Source organism: Bacillus rossius, chromosome 17 (assembly GCF_032445375.1).
Source record: "Bacillus rossius redtenbacheri isolate Brsri chromosome 17, Brsri_v3, whole genome shotgun sequence".
Lineage (NCBI taxonomy): Eukaryota > Metazoa > Arthropoda > Insecta > Phasmatodea > Bacillidae > Bacillus > Bacillus rossius.
This window is the reverse complement of record NC_086344.1, coordinates 14551012-14567401: the sequence shown is the minus strand read 5'-3', so window position 1 is coordinate 14567401 and position 16390 is coordinate 14551012. Positions and strand designations below refer to the sequence as shown.

Below are 16390 nucleotides of genomic sequence, written 5' to 3'. Positions count from 1 at the left end.
AGTAAAACATCCGATCTCTAAAAAATACATATACAGTAGAACAGTAGAACCCCCCCATATCCGACCTTCCCACAACCGACTCCTCCGGATATCCGACCCTGGTCTCCGTGGTTGGCGAGCCTGTTCAGACTTGAAAATATGACGCATCTGCATGTTTTCGTTTCGCAAACTGTCAGTTCAGCCGTGATTGTTGGTGTAGAATGTGCTCGTACTATGATCTTGTACTGTTCTATGTTTTTTTTTAACCTAACATAATGTTTTGTGGGCAAAAAAAAAAGTGGAGGGACACTTCCGCAAAATCAAGATTTGGCAAAACTGAAACAAATATGTACATCACTGAATTATTTAAATAAGGTATGCTTACATTGTATTCATCTTCCCATTTATAATTTAACAACAGCAAATGTTTTAAATGTATACAGCAACATTTTTACAATAAAGTTGTATTACTGTACATACTGCATAGCTGGGAAAGGCGTTTTTTTTTTTTTTTGCTCCTACGGATATCCGACCTTTAGACCGTCCAACCATGGCCCAGTCCCATCAGGGTCGGATGTGAGAGGTTCTACTGTATGTTAAATAAACAATTAATGTTACATGAACTATCATTGAACTTTTGCATAATCACTATTTACATCTCAAACTTACTTTTATAACTAACATACTTACAAAAAAAATTGTTTGCCCTGGGAAAAAAAAGCATATGATTAAAAAAAACTACGTATTACAAAATAACCTTTTTAAGTTTATTAATGTCTGTGGACGAGCGAAATTCACGTTAATGTTTGGTAACAGACCAGACTGCACACTGTGCACTACCGGTCGTTCGAGGGTTATTTGATCAATTCTCAATGACTAGGAACCAATAACAAACTTCGTAACAATTATTTTGGGCCAGTAATTTGCGAATGCACACTGTTAAAAAATTTTCACCTTCAAATTACGTACACTGCATTCGCTTATTTTGAACAATACATCCAAAAAAAATATTCTTGGTATATTAACAAACCTTTCAAATATATGTTAAGAACACTCTCCACGTGTTAGTTTATCTTTGTTTGGAACGGAAGATACAACTCGGAAATCGAAATACGTTGTAGTTTCTATGAGGATTCAGTTATTTTAAATTACGAAGAACTCTTCGTATATTCTGTTAAGAGTTAAATATTTCTTTGAAAATTCGGTGAACTAACTGTGATTTTTAAACAGCGCACGGATGTGTGGAATCTGCCCTTGTTACGAGACATAACGTGAATTTCGCAAGTCTTCGGTAACATTCAGAGCCATGACCATCCCTCGGATTGACTTCCACTCCGAACTGGACTCAACTCGCACGTCAGTCAACGAGACTGGCTAGCTGCTGCCTTTGAATATATATACTGTATAGAAGTTGCGAGTGGATAGGATTTACTCTACGTTTTTCAGGAGCGTATGATGAGCAGCTTGGGAACTTCACCGCTGCAGTGCGCTGCCGTAACGTCCTGTATCGTCTTAGGTTGTTATTTACACGTTAGAGCGCAGCGCTGTCACCCGCTGTCATTCCCCGCACCCCTCATCCATCATTCACTGCAGCTCAAGTTCGTTCAACGGGAGGGGGAAGGGGTGTTTGAAGAGTTCGACACTTGTCCGCTAGGGACCACCACAAGTCGATGCCCTAGAGATGGTGGCGATTGCAGCGGTGAATTAACCAACTACCTCAAAACTGTATTAGAAATTTTAACCTGGGCTGGCGACTTCTATACTGTATATATATTCAAAGCTGCTGCGTAGCGGTCGTCGGAGAGGCGTGGCGAGAAAACTGCCGCCCAATCAGCAGCGTGGAGCCGGGGAATAATGGCGGCTCTAGCGTTACACACTTACAGGGACGGATCTAGGCTTTCCTTCGCCTGGGGCAGAAAATGTGGTTAGTGTCGTACTTCCTCCCCCCTCCCCCCCCCCCAGTATAAAAGGTTTTATCAAACTTCTCCGCGTAGTTACCAGTTTTTTTTAGTGTACGTTTAATTTCACAGCCTGTACACGAGCACTCCACGCAAAATCACTAGAAAATGAGTAATAAATACCACCATTTAATATGTACATGATTGTTGATAACAAGTAAGATCAAAATGCTGGTAGATATTATACAATTTTATTTTTTTTATTCGCCTTTTACTTCAAACTTTTGGTAGACTTAAATTTTTCTACGTAAATGGAACAGAAATATTCATGTAAAATTACAAATATTTGTAAATTAGAATTTTTACCTGGAAAACAACTTTATCACTACAAAACAGTGCTCGGAGTAATGCTGGGTTCGTATTCTTACCTGGGAATTTACGCTTTTTTTTTCCCCAGTACCTCCAATAGTTAAAAATATTTGTAAACCATTCCCTGAATGACTTTTCAGTATCAACTGTGCATATTAATAAGCTCGGTAAAACAAAAACAAGTATATTTGTTGAGTATTAAATTATTTTTTTCCATAGTTTAAAAAAATATATATATATGCTTGAATGAAACATCAATTTTCATAAGAAATACTCAGTATTATCTCGGAAAAAACACCCATTTTATATATTCAAAAATTACCATAGCCGTGGGTTGTACAAAGTTACAGCATGTTTCTTGTAGTATAACAAACTATTTCTTGGCAACTGGTTTCCAAAGTAATCTTTCGTAAAAGTACAGTTTCCGATTTATTTCTGTATATGTGGATGTATTTAATTTACACTTGTATCGTTTCAGAATCTTTCAGTTATTTCACATCAATATGCACAGTTAGGTAACATTTCCAAACATTTTAGTTCTTTCTTTCAATTTATTTCGGTACAATTAAAGCATTTAATCATTGAAATTCGATTCTATTAAAGTACTTTTATTTCATAACAAATGTGTTGTTTTGATGTTTTTTTTATGTAGTTATACTTCATTTTATTTATTTACATTTGGGTACAAATAATTTCATTTGTATTGTATCAAGCGATTTTGCTTGTTGTATTAGGTTTCCGATTTTATTTCGGGTATATGTTGATGTATTTAATTTCCGTTTGCAGATATCGTTTCAAATTATTTCGGTTATTTCACATCAACATGTACAGTTAGGTAACATTTCCTCACATTTTAGTTCTTTCCATTCGATTGACTTCGGTATTTCGCCCCTAGACCCGTCCCTGAAGACGTCGCACAGACACGTACGTCGGACGCGCGCAGTGAAGAGTCGGAGAGCACTTACTGCGTGCCTACCTATCAGGACCAGACACCGGTCCGCGAGGAAGGCCTGCGGTCTGGTCGGGCCCCTCGGAGCAGACAGAGAGAGAGAGGCGTGTCCGGTCCTGCACCCAGGGGGAGCGGAGCAGGTTACGAGACACGGCACACCAGACACAGGCGGGACCCCGAGGGGGGGGCAGCGACACCGGTCCTCACCTGCAGGTACACCAGCCCCGTGCGGCCCGACGCCAGGTGGTAGCCCGTCGCCAGGCCGACGGCGCTGCCCTCGTTGGCGGCGATCACGTGGTGCGTCTCCGGCACGCAGTGCGTCACGAACGCGCAGAAGTCTGCAACACCCACACCCGACATGCTGGACACACACTTCTGGAACACGTTCCCACGGCACGCACGGAAACTGACATCTCACGACAGCGTCTGCTGCTTCCGCGACGCACGGAAACATCACGAACGGCAACTATGACACTGCTTTTTCAAAGTTAAGAAATACCAATTTAACAATAAAAATATATTATGCTTCAAGATCGTGGCGCAGGTGGAATTAATGTGCACGATAAAAATAAACGACAAAGTTATGATAGAGCATTAGATATTCTTGTGCTTGAAGCAATTTGCCTTGTCTCCGGTGTCGGCTAGCGGGGAACCACACATAACTTAGAAACACTTAACTTAGAACAGTCATAACTTAGTAACCTCGAAAAAAAGCCACGTAACTTAGAACTGTCATAAGTTAGAATGATCATAACTTAGAAACACACAACATAGAAACACACATCATAGAAACGTCATAACTTAGAACCATCACAACTTAGAACTATCACAACTTAGAAACACACAACTTAGAACTGCCATATCTTAGAAACGTGTAACTTAGAACTGCCATAACTTAGAAATACGCAATGCAGAACCACACTACTTAGAAACATAATAACTTACAAACACACAACTTAAAACAGGCATAACTTAGAAGATTCTATCTTGTGTGTTTCTAAGTTATGTGTTTCTAAGTTGTGTGTTTCTAAGTTGTGACAGTACCCCGGCCAGGGAGGAGGAGCTGGCCTCATTGACGAGGAGGGCAGGGGAAAGCAAACGGGAGGGGGTGCAGTCCCCAAGGGGTCGCCATCAGGAGCAATAAATTACAATATTACTTGTCGGGTTCCATTGCCCCAGATTTCTCTGGGGTAGGGATCGCTGAAGTTGGAGGTTTGCCCAACATACACATGTGACCAGGTTGTACTCTGCATTTACTCCATACAGGGTGTTGGGTGTCACATCTCATTACACAGGATAAACAATACACAATTTGATACGTTGTAATCACAGTTTATATTACCTATGTTTCAGCGCTGGATACACAGTTAAAAATAATCGTAATATTTTCGCTGCATGGAAAATGAGCAAATATTTATCAACCATTTTATAATATTGAAAATAAATATATATGATATACATTAAGTTCTTGTGTTCCAGAAGTTTATAGAAGTTGCAAAAATATTTTCAGAATAAATAGGTACTTCGAAATCTACTTACGGCGCTAGGCTGTGCCGAAAGGGATTTTTTTTTAAAGGATAGGTTACAGACCATCGACTGATATTACTGTAATAGCAGCTAAAGAATCAACTCACGTGGCTTTATTCGATTCATGGTCGTTTAAAAAGTTTCTGAAGTATTCTTAAGAACAATGTACCATATTTACACAAATTGAAGATTGCCTGGAAATTGAAAGAACATGATGTCTTACATAGAACGACAATAAATCAAACACCACCATGAATAGTTTGTGACTTTGGTATATGATTATAGATTTTGGTTAAGCCCATCACTTAATGTAACTGTAATTCTGAAAACCAAACTACTGTGAATCTGTTTTTAAGTTAGGAAGTTTATTGAAATATAAACAGTATGTATGTGTTTCTTTAGACACTGCCTTCTTTTTAAACAGAAAAGACCCGTCTACAACAGTCCGATCATGTGAGCGGTCTGTGTCCTTAACTTAATGTGAATGATGTCACATTGTCGCACGGAAAACTTCCCTGTCTACAATTGCGATGTCTGATGTCCAAATCCACCAATTTCTAAAATAGTCACTCGAGCGCAGTAAATATGTAGCGCCAAAATAAGATATTTGATTGTTTTTGTTTGTTTCCGTGCATTGTAAATAATGAATACGCAGCTGTATTGGATATTCACTTAACTTGTGAATGCCATGGGAGTTCAATAATACTTAAGTTATACGGCAGAGCAAAAGTAAATACTATTATGTGAATTCTAATCACACTGCCAAAAATTAATTTGCGTGTGCTGCCTTTGAAAAGCACCGTTGGCAAATGGGCAGCACTAATTAATGTTTTTTTGTCTGCGTCTTATTAGCTTCCTGTCCATTATTTTCTGTTTTACCTTTTTGAAACGGGAATCGGAAACAGCAAGTATCATGAGGGTTATTCTTTCATGCTACCAAAGGACTCAGATTGGGGCAAAATGTTCAAGTTGACTAATGTATTCGGACCAGGGAGATTCGGTCAATCGCCCACACCACCCATGACATCAGAGGTTCACGTGGACCAATCAGCGATCAGTGTCCGTCGGACACAGTTTAGGACATTGCAATTGTAGACGGGCCTAAATTCATCACAGTACAGCGTGTATATTTGTCTGAACAGCTGCATTAACATGTTTGACTTCACCTTTCAGCAGAGAATCAGGGACCCCGCAGAAGAATTCAATGTCAATGTTGCGCAGTGCTTGGTAGAACTCCGAAGGGTTCAGGAAGTCTCGGATGAGTTCTGTCAGGTGCGCGGATTCTTCGTTGCGCTTTGTTTGCTCGTGGATTTGCTGAAAGCAAACAAAAAAAAAAATAACAAAATAAATTTAGGAAATGGACGTTTGCATGTTACAGGAAAAACTATAAAAATGTATGACTCAGTTTATTTTAAAATTTGAAAGACATCTATTAAAGTGATTATCTTTTGTCAGAGATATAAAATGCTTAAAAACAGTAGTTTTCTAATTTTATGGTTTCTGTAATTTTCTGTTTTTGCCACTTATTAAAGTTTAATTTGTAACATAATCCTGTTTGATAGTTTGCAAATATATGTATCAATTTAATAAGTTCTTTTTTTAAGGTTTTAAGAATTTTAAAATTTTAATTTCTTTCAATTAATTTATGAACTGAGAACTTAACTATGCAGTTTTAAAAAAAAAATTGTTGTAAAACTTGTGGAATATTTCATAGATCTCTAACATTTTTCTTTCATGCAAATTTCTTAAGACATTAAATTTTTTCAAAGATAGGGGGAAAACAAATATTTTGAGTACCATAGACAATATCATAAAACTAAAGAGTTTTAGTACTAAAGCTAATTGCAAACGGTTAATTCAAACTGGTATACCACAGGATTATAATCTATCAGTTCATGCTAGGGTGGAATGGTAAATTTAAACATGTATAACACAGGATTATAATCTATCAGTTCATGCTAGGGTGGAATGGTAAATTTATATTTACAGTTCTTAAAATGAATAAGCACTATTGATAAAATTGTTTAAAAGAACAATTATTCTCTCACACTATGAATGAAATGTAAATTATAAGCAAAAATACAAAATTATTTAAAAAATAATAAATAAGGAAACTTTTAATCTTCTAAAATGTAACTATCACACTAATAACTATTAGCAGGTCCTTTTTTGTGATTTTGTTTTGAGTATGTATTTCAATGTTATCAGCCAAATAAAAGCATTATAAAACAAAGTCCAAATTTTCTATTATTTTTTCATGATTTAAAAAAATTGTGCTTGTGATTGAATCAAATATAAAATTAGGTGACAATTTACGTTAGAAATACTCACTGTTTTCTCGAAAAACATATCTCATACATGTAAAAATAACAATAGCCTTGTTTTGTACAAAGTTACAATATATTTCTTGTAATGTTACAAACTATATCTTTGCAACTGGTTTCCAAAGAAATCTTTTGTAAAAGTGCAGAATTAATTTTTTTCTGTGTGATTGTGCCGCAGTGCCTTGACATGCCCTTGAAAGCTCTCAACCAACCATAAAAAAGGAGAAGAAGTGGTTACCCTAATCACAAGTTACCCGCCGAAATACGTCGACGAATTAGCACTAAAAAAATTGTTTGGTTGTACATACATAGTCAACATTGCAGGAAGCAGTTACCTCCTGCGGGTAGGTAGCAGTAGGTAACTGCTCCCTGATGATGGCAACTGCAACGTCGACCGAAACTTCGGCGATATATTCGCCTTGGACGCGGCTACAACCCAGAGGCCAAGCAACTCCGGACAACTGCCGCGGAAACCTGCGATCTTTACTGCACGTAGGGCAAGTTGAGTCCGGACTGGAGTGGAAAGAATCCGCGATTTAACCGTGGCTCTACTAAGGATGGGAGTCGCAATGCAGAGACAGCCCTGACACGCTCAGTAGCCAATGAAAGACAAAGTCGCAGTAACGTCAACCCCGACGGTCCCGCAAGAAGTAGATTCCAATTACCATAAACACGGTGATATCCATTTATATAAACAGATGAAGGCAAGCTACAAATATTAAAACGCATAAAACCAAAAAAAAAATCTTTTTTTTTTCAGCAAAAAATATTTACCAAGTAGATAATATTTTTTGAAGTTAAGTTCTGTGAGATTCTGTTTCCGTTACTGCACGACGCGGCAAAACTATAAATGTAATCTATTCCTTGTAGGCCGTCGGGCGCGTGTATTTTTTTGTAGGTGTGACGTCAGCGCAGGCTTGGAGCGTATCGGGCCTGTTGTGGCATTGTGACCCCAGCTGTTTGTCGTCCCCCCCCCCCCCCCCGCGATGGATGTGAAGGCACAGAACAAGAAGGGAAATAAACAAGTGCGACTCTTACAGTGGAAACTGAAACCATGTTTCATGCGACATGTGTCGCTATCTGTCGGGCAGGCCCGTAACTACCAGCAAATAAAAAATCGGAATAGAGGTTCTCATACAAAATTTTTTAATACTTTTTTTTTGTTATATTAAGTTATCTTCTTGGCGGCGCAAAACTAATTTAATCAATGCAAAAATACTTAATGCTGTTTTGTAATAAACCGTCATGTAATAAATAAAGTAGGAGGTGCAAAAACTCATTGTATTACACACCACAAAATTAGTGGCTACCTAAATAGAGTGAATTTCCACTGGTTTGTTTGCCTGATAATAGCTTATACATTACTTCTCATAATAAATTAATGTAGTTGTGTCAGCAATATATTGTGAAAACTACTATCTAGCGGACGGGCCCATGACTACTTCAGAGAACTAGGTCTCCAGTCTCGGTAGTTAGAGTTTCTCCCCCATGCTCACCAGCTCGTGAGGACTCCTCAGGTCCGCCAGAGTGGAGAGCGGCCGCAGGAGCGGGCTGCCGTGTCGCAGGCCGGAGCGCAGTGCTACCACCAGACTCTGCATGGAGAACATGGTCCCAGCCGCCTGCAACCACACACACCGCCCGCTCGTCACACACTAGTCGCGCTTCCGTCGTCTGTTCCGATGTGCTAACATCTCAGCTCTAGGTGTGCGGCGTTTGGGGAAGCCTACATTTCACAGACGAGAGAGCCACACCCGAAGTTCCCAGAAGTTCATGCTCGCTTTTTTTTTTTCCGTACCACGACAGGTGTATTTATTTTTGGGATGTAGCTTATTCATACGTCATACGCCGTTCTATCTCATTGTATAAACTGGTGTGGCATTAAATTTTGCGGTCGATTAGGATAGGTTAGCTACATTATAAATACTTTAAAACATTGTGGATGGCTGGTTATATTATGTAAGTATAGCTACATTAAAAATACTGTAAAATCATTTTATGGTTGCTTAGCAAATAACTTTTTAATATGTAGCTATCCAGGGCTAGGAAACCGTTTACATGATTTCACAGTATCTTTAATGTAGCTATCCTAACCAAATCAACTGCCACAATGTTTTAAAGTATTTATAATAAAGCTAACCTAAACTTTTACAATGAACAAAAAAAAAAACCGAAGATGCACGATCGAGCGTTTGGCTCTCTCGTCTGTGAAAAGAAGGCTTCCCGTGCGGGGTTTGGTGCGAGTGATTCCGTGAATGGAACGGAAGTATCACGGAACAGTGCTGCCATCTGTGGTGGATGGCGTGAACGTAAGTTCACAAAGCTACAGGGAAAAACAGTTTTTAACCGTTTTGACATGGAGAAAACCACCAACATAATGTAAGGAATAACCACCTAAAAATATGAAAAAATAAGTTGTGCAAACGATTAAATTGATTAAAGCAACAAAAAAAATTATAAATAAACTTTTTAAATTCAAACAAAATACCCAATGCAAATAATTCTTCATCGTATTTAAACTAAGGAGTTACTCAGAAATGTACTACGTATTGACAAACGAGGTAGTACAATCGGGAGGCCTCTAGTACATATATATTTTGTTCCATCAATGTTGATTTTTTTTTATCCCAAGGTTTTCTGAAATTACACAGCGTAGGTACGTCTCCAGTGACCTCGCTGTCACGTTGAAACCAGCTGTTTGGCTAAATGTTTTCTGAATATTTTGTAAACAAAGCTCGTGCAGTATTATTCCGAAAATTAACATGAACATAGCATCTTAATTTGTACTTTTATGTAAAGGAGAAATTTAATTTCTTTTTTCCTTAGACCTAAATTTTGCAACGTTTTTTAACTGTTTAATGAATCTTAACAATTTGGGCAGAATTTTGATAAACATTTTTGTCGAAAATCAAGTCCAAATCCGGGGTTTAGTATTTTCCCAAGACTTTTTCTTCATACAAGTAGTTTAAAATTTTGGTCTGCTACTCAAATGACTCAATAGTCGACGTAGATGCTCCGGCAGCGAATTCTAGAGGCGGATGCGGAAACTACGTGTGATTCGCGTCAGTAAATATAGCTGAAAACACAATTTACCGATATTTATCATGCTCGGCGTTATTTGAAAGAATTCTACGTCAAATTTCGTGTCCGAGTTTCGTATTATAAATATAATGGTCTACGGAAATAATTTTTTGTAAATAATTATCATCATATCTTCAAGAACTGTTTTAGACATCAGAATTAGTAAAGGTAAAATTAATTCTGAAGTTACTATCTAAATCTTATTTGTATTTCAAGTCAATATCATTAGAAAATTTTGATCTGTAACATTATATTTGGTATGTGTAACTAATAGCCTATGCAATAGTAAAAATATTTAACATGGAATAATTCGGAAATCATACACACACTTCAATTTTATTTACTTTCATTAGTGTTCTTTGACTCCTAGTACAAATAAAGATATTTTCGGTCTTCATACCTGGGTCAATTTAAATAACAAGTAGACAAATCGATTGCGAACTTCATCATTCCTACTCCCCTAAAAAAATTGTCATAAACCACAGCAAGTGAGGCAGGTCGTAAACACATCAATAACAAGAAACAATTTTAATGTACTCGTAATCAATTCATTTGGGCTACGCAAAATGTTTTTTGTGATAACGGGGTCAAAGCACTCGTGTTTCTTTTTTCTTAAAAAAAAAAAAAAAAAAAAGAACTTCTTATCTGCGCAGCATTCCCAAAATGAAAACAAAATTGACCTTCACAACACGGTTCAAATTAATTCATACACTGCCAACGTAAACACGGGAAATCTTCATCAGCCTTTTATCTCGTGAAGTGATTTAACAGTTTTTTGGACGATTCTCGTACATGATACGAGGGCATTGTTTTGGTTCGTCAGCGGGCTCTCTTACTCTGTACAGGGCGCAACTTTACTTTAGCTTAAATTACGTTATGTCGCACACCATACGATTGCTGACTACATATTCCGAGCTTTATTTTGTTATATATGACTGAAAATAACTAATTTTGAGCATAGGCGTGCCTACAGGGGGGGCCAGGTGGGCCATCCCCCCTAATGTAATCACTGAGATCGACATTTTCTCTAATGCGTTCGTTAATATTCGTATATTCCTGGCACTGTGACACTCAAACTGTGTTTCAGTGTTGCAGCGTGCTAATTAACAATATTTTTAAACATTTTATCGTTCTGGAAATACAGCCGCCTTAGTTTATTTAAAACATGAGGTCCCTTAAAATGGCCAAGCAAAAAAAAAAAATTTAAGAGGTTTGTTAAAGTTCTGTTGTCTGAATTGCTGTGTTTGCATTCACTAAAAAGAAGTTCATTTCAAGGTAGATCTGGACCAAGCTATTGAAAAATTCGAGGGGGGAAAATGTATAAGTATCCTTTAAAGATTGTCTATGAAAAAAAACAACATATTTTCAAGATTTTTAAAACTATACGGATATAAATATTAACTAGTAAACATATCTCGTTGATACTGCACAAAAATATAAACACAGCAATGAGTGAATGTATTTAGGCTATTTAACATTCTAAATTCGGCTTCTGATTTAAAAATTTAGCAGAGCCCCCCCCCCTAATGGAAATGTCTGGGCACGCCTATAATTTTTAGTAGGGGAGGATGGTGACGTTTGGAAAATTTTTTTAGGTTTTATTTTTTTTTAATTTTTTCCATTAGTCTGATTTTATTTTCAACTACAAGAACTTTTAGAGTGTTTTTTCTCATTATTGTTGCAACTAAAAGTAAAAGCAATAAGAATTAATTCCTATGGAAAAAGTAATTATATAAGCCAAGTGTAAACTGTCCCAAACCTCCCCATGTGAGGGAGTTTCGGGACACAATTTTATACAGATTACAATTGAAGGTATGTTAAACATCTATTCCATTATTAATAGAATAATTAATATGTAACTCATACTAAATAATGTATTTGTAAACATATTTTTAAGCAACTAAATAAAAATAAGTTTTTTTTAAATTTCAATAACTTTATGCATACATAACTGTAAGTAATATCATCATATTGAATCAAGTTTGGAATAAGTAGCTACAATTCCCAATAAACTAGACATGTGGACAAGATGTTACAGTTTCCATTTACAAAACACAGTTTCTTTGTCAAGTGATCAAATTAAAATCATTTTTCAAATACATCCACTTTCTTTGTGAATACATATCTACATCTGTCACCATGTGTAATCAAATCAGGAATGGGCAAAATCCCCAGGACATTTGACATCTTGACAAAAGACACATCACTTTCATCAACTACAAACATTCATTTTCTTTGTCTTGTCTAATGATTTCAGAGCCATCACACTTAGATCTGCCTCATCAGAAACCTCACCCGAGCCTTGTTCAGGTGGCATCTGCACTATACACACATATTTATAAGTAACATAACATCGTGACCCACCCTTAAACTTAACTAGCACATATGTGCCTTGTTTCAAATCCTCTGCCTTGAAATTCAGCACATCTTCCACTGTATCTTCTGAGCAGTTGACTACACTCACACTAGATGAGATGCTACCACTTTCCTCTGGAGAACTATCCTCAGAAGAACTGTCCTTAGGTTTAAAGGTTAGCCCTAATGACTTTGTAATTTTTTTTTAAATCCAGGCTTCTTCACTATCTTCTTTCTTTTCGCGGCTGCTTTTACCTCAGCTTTCACTGGTGTGTCTGTCAAAATTTGTGTTCTTCCTAGTTTCCTAGTAGTATTTTGTAGTTTCCTTGGGCCAGATTTTGGGTATGGTTTGAGTTGTTCTGGAGTGACAATCTGCTTTGTTGTTCTGTTTGGCGAGTTAGTTGGACTAGATTGAAAGTTGGTACTTGCACATGGATCAGTTGCAGTTTCATCGGGAGATGTAGGCCTATGATGAGATACCTGTGGAATATTTTCATTTGATTCTGTCGTAGACATATGTTCTGGACGGTCAGTCACCGAGGAGCACAGAAAGTCATCGTCAGTAAATGTGTCCCTATTTAACGGATATATTCCACATTTTGAAAATCCTGCTTGGATGTTTTTTGGTGTGAATGACAGAGCAAGTGCTTGACCTGCCAGCTGGGCTACTTCAAAAGTCGGACACTGTTTTACCAGGGTTTGATACCATCCATGAGTCCTATGCACGGTTGTAGTATCCCTTGAAGGGACCGAAAACACTCACGTCTAAGGGATGTAACTTATTGCTACAATGTGGAGGAAGTGTCAAAAGTGTAATGCCATTTTCCTTTGCATAGTCAATTGAATTTACTGAGACATGACTCTCATGATTATACAGAATCAACAGGATTGGATTTGCAAGAGAGGGTTTTACGTGCTTGACAAAATGCTTTAGGAACATGGGGAATATTTCTGTGGACATCCAGCCTGATGGATTAGCTGCATCACTAGACCCAGGTGTAGCTCCTTTAAACATTATATTTTCCTTAAAATGTACCCTAGGAAATACATAGAATGGTGGGATGAAATTTCCCACTGCATTTACAGCTACACACATGAATGGTGGGATGAAGTTTCCCAGTCCTCTTTCTGCTGAGGCCATTTGCCCAACTTGCTTGGATCCTTTCTGAGCTATTACTTTGCAGGTATTTTGAACTGTTTTCACAGCTGTTTCATTCATATTATAAATGAATTTACTTAGGTCCAAATCTGTACCTTTTGTAGACATCACTCAAACTATTAAAAAAAGTCCCCAACATTTTTTTATTGAAACTTGTGGCGCTTGACAGACTAATAGCCTCTGGTTTGCGTACAGAAAGTTCAGGGTTCCGAGCAAAACAAAACCTCAGCCAGTCTAGTCCTGCCAATTTAGTGAGCTCCCAATTTGTTGGTATTTTCTTTTCGTTTGCCACAGCAAACTGGTATGCTAATTGTCGAGTTATATTGGTCAAGAGACATTAATGCATCCGGGAAGATGTAAGGACATACTTTACCAAAAGATTTTCTTCATGAGTTGTGAAGATTTGTGTGGAAGTGTGCTTGGACTGATATTTTCCATCAGCTCCAGGCAATTTATCTCTATTCATCACATACCTCGATAGCGATGACTTGGAAATGCCATACTTGAGAGCAGTTTGCCGCAAAGCCATCTTTTCCTCCACCACTTCTCTGATGGCATTCTGAATTGTATCAAAGGCGGGAGGTGAGCGATCCGTTTTCCGTTTATATTTTAACGGCATGTTTTTAAATCTAAAAATAAAAAGTAGACTATTAACATTAATTTAAATATGAATAACTATTGACCCATAGCACTCTTATCTTAATTTTCAAAATTTTAGAGAATATTATGTAAAACAGTTGAAGTCCAAATAAATGCTGTAATTTTTATCTATATGTTAAGGGTGGAATGGAACAGTCCAAAACATGTCCCATTCCTCCCACTTGACCTATTTTTTGTATATTCAAAATTGTTCCAGTTAGGTTAGGTATTTTCACGTCTTCGCCATATGAACTTAATCTACAGATCTCTGTTTTAAAGTTGATTTAAACAGCACTCACCTTTTTTATTCAAAGTAGAAGTTATGAAGCTCACATATCTTCACTAATTTACACGCTCTGAAGCAACAAAATGGTTTTCTGCTAACAATTCTGTAACCCTTTAAGAAAGGAAGTAAACAAATCCGTTTGGGGGGGGGGGGGAAGTATGTCAGGGCAGCCAACAGTAATATGGAAAATTACTCTGTCACAAACGTCACCACCCTTCTCTATGCTAACAATGTGGCATACTTATTTCCGAGATTAAATTTAATGTGCTAAAATATTAGTCAATTTAAATTAATAAATAATCGCAGAATATTAAAAAGGTAGGTCTCTTAAAGGTTTTATTTATTTTAAATTTGCGTTAAATAATATTAAATTTTTAGAAATATTTCATTACTTAGCTTTCACAAAATTAATAGGTACTATATATATATTTCAAACTATGTTTGTAAGATTACATTGAAGAATTAATATTTCTAAGTTTTTATAACATATAGGTAAATAAGAAAAATTAAGGATTAATAAACAGAAACTAATAGAATCTTATAAAATTAAATGCTATGATAGTGACTTGAATTGTTGATATGGTTGGTTTAAATTTCTTTCAGGAAAATTTATTTATTTTTACCTACCCCATAAATCACTTTAATTTGTGGGAATTTTGACACCTAAGTAGTATATAATAGTACTGTGGACAGAGTGAGGTGCCTGGTGCCAGTCCGCCAACTGGGATTTTGACGTTACGGCGACCATCTTATATAGGGGTTAATTTTAGGTAACAAAACTCCAATTTGTTAAAATTGGTGTAAATCCCTCAAATCAGCTAAAATTCATAGACATATAAAAAAAGTGCGTATTCGAATGAAATATTGCGTCAAAATTTCAAATATAGATAAGAATTAACTCTCTCTGTGAATTTACAGCTAGCTATAGTAGCTCTACCTATCATGTCAATTAGAAACTCTGCTTGGGTACACATCGGGCTGGCAGGCACTTGGCTCAGGCAGTAAGTTACTTACAGGCGAAAAGGATCCAGACAGTGCAGTGGCGACGTGCTTCTCTGGAAGGCGGCGGAGCGATTGAGTCCGCTCGGCGACAGCGCGCGTGTATACAGCCTTGGAGGCACGCGACGTCACAGGCACGAGCCAGTTCTGGCCGCACAAGGTCGCCGGAGGGGGGACCTCCGCTGCGCTGATAGCAGCCGCGAGTTGCAGCGACGCCAATGGCCCCTTGGTGACCCCCGCCGCCGCGTCGAGTGATAACTCTGGGAGCGCCTTGCATCAGCTGCACGCAGAGCTGATTTGAGACATGGAGGCGATACCAACATCATCCTTCACCACCTAAGCCCTTCAGTTCCCACTTTAACAATTTTCCCCACCATCATTTTGGCTTCCGCCTACATCACTCAACCTCCAACCCATTGCCAGTTGTGAGCTCCTGGTGTACCAAGGATTCTACATATAGTAACACAGAGCTATGGGTCTCCTAGACCTAGCAATGCACTTTCGACTCCATCACCAAACTCCCACCCCACCTGACCCTCACTTTTTCTCGTTCCTGGAGGCCCATGATGTCCAAGTGGTGAGCGAATTGTCCCTTCCCCTTCCCATTTCCATCCTCAAGCCCTCCTGTTATTACCTCTACATCACCAACCTCAAATCTCCTTCTGGTACACAACTGACACCTTTATTCTAACGTCATCTATATCCGTGTGGTTGTTCAGTAACCATACCACAACTGTCATCCCTAGAATCTCGATTACACTTACACAGCATGTCTTTTCCCTTAATTTTTTTAAGCAGGGGTGCAACAACAGGGGGGGGGCAAGGGTA

At 37.8% G+C, this 16390-nt stretch overlaps 1 protein-coding gene and 1 long non-coding RNA gene across 2 annotated transcripts in view; both read right to left on the bottom strand.

Annotated features, from left to right (window-relative positions):
* LOC134540720 (phosphonopyruvate decarboxylase-like) overlaps nt 1–15663 on the bottom strand; it is a 30019-nt gene extending 14356 nt beyond the window's left edge. Inside the window, exons 1-4 of the mRNA XM_063383614.1 lie at nt 15578–15663; nt 8543–8665; nt 5889–6036; nt 3403–3533 (exon numbers count right to left, since the gene is read on the bottom strand). Of these exons, the coding sequence (XP_063239684.1) occupies nt 3403–3533; nt 5889–6036; nt 8543–8653 (390 nt within the window). The 5' untranslated portion in view covers nt 8654–8665; nt 15578–15663. The remainder of the gene's footprint in view (nt 1–3402; nt 3534–5888; nt 6037–8542; nt 8666–15577) is intronic.
* On the bottom strand, nt 12712–15033 carry LOC134540724 (uncharacterized). Its single transcript, XR_010076494.1, has 2 exons — nt 14577–15033; nt 12712–14267 (listed from the first exon to the last, which is right to left on the bottom strand). It is a non-coding gene; the product is annotated as an uncharacterized LOC134540724 (long non-coding RNA).
* Nucleotides 15664–16390: the final 727 nt, after the last annotated feature.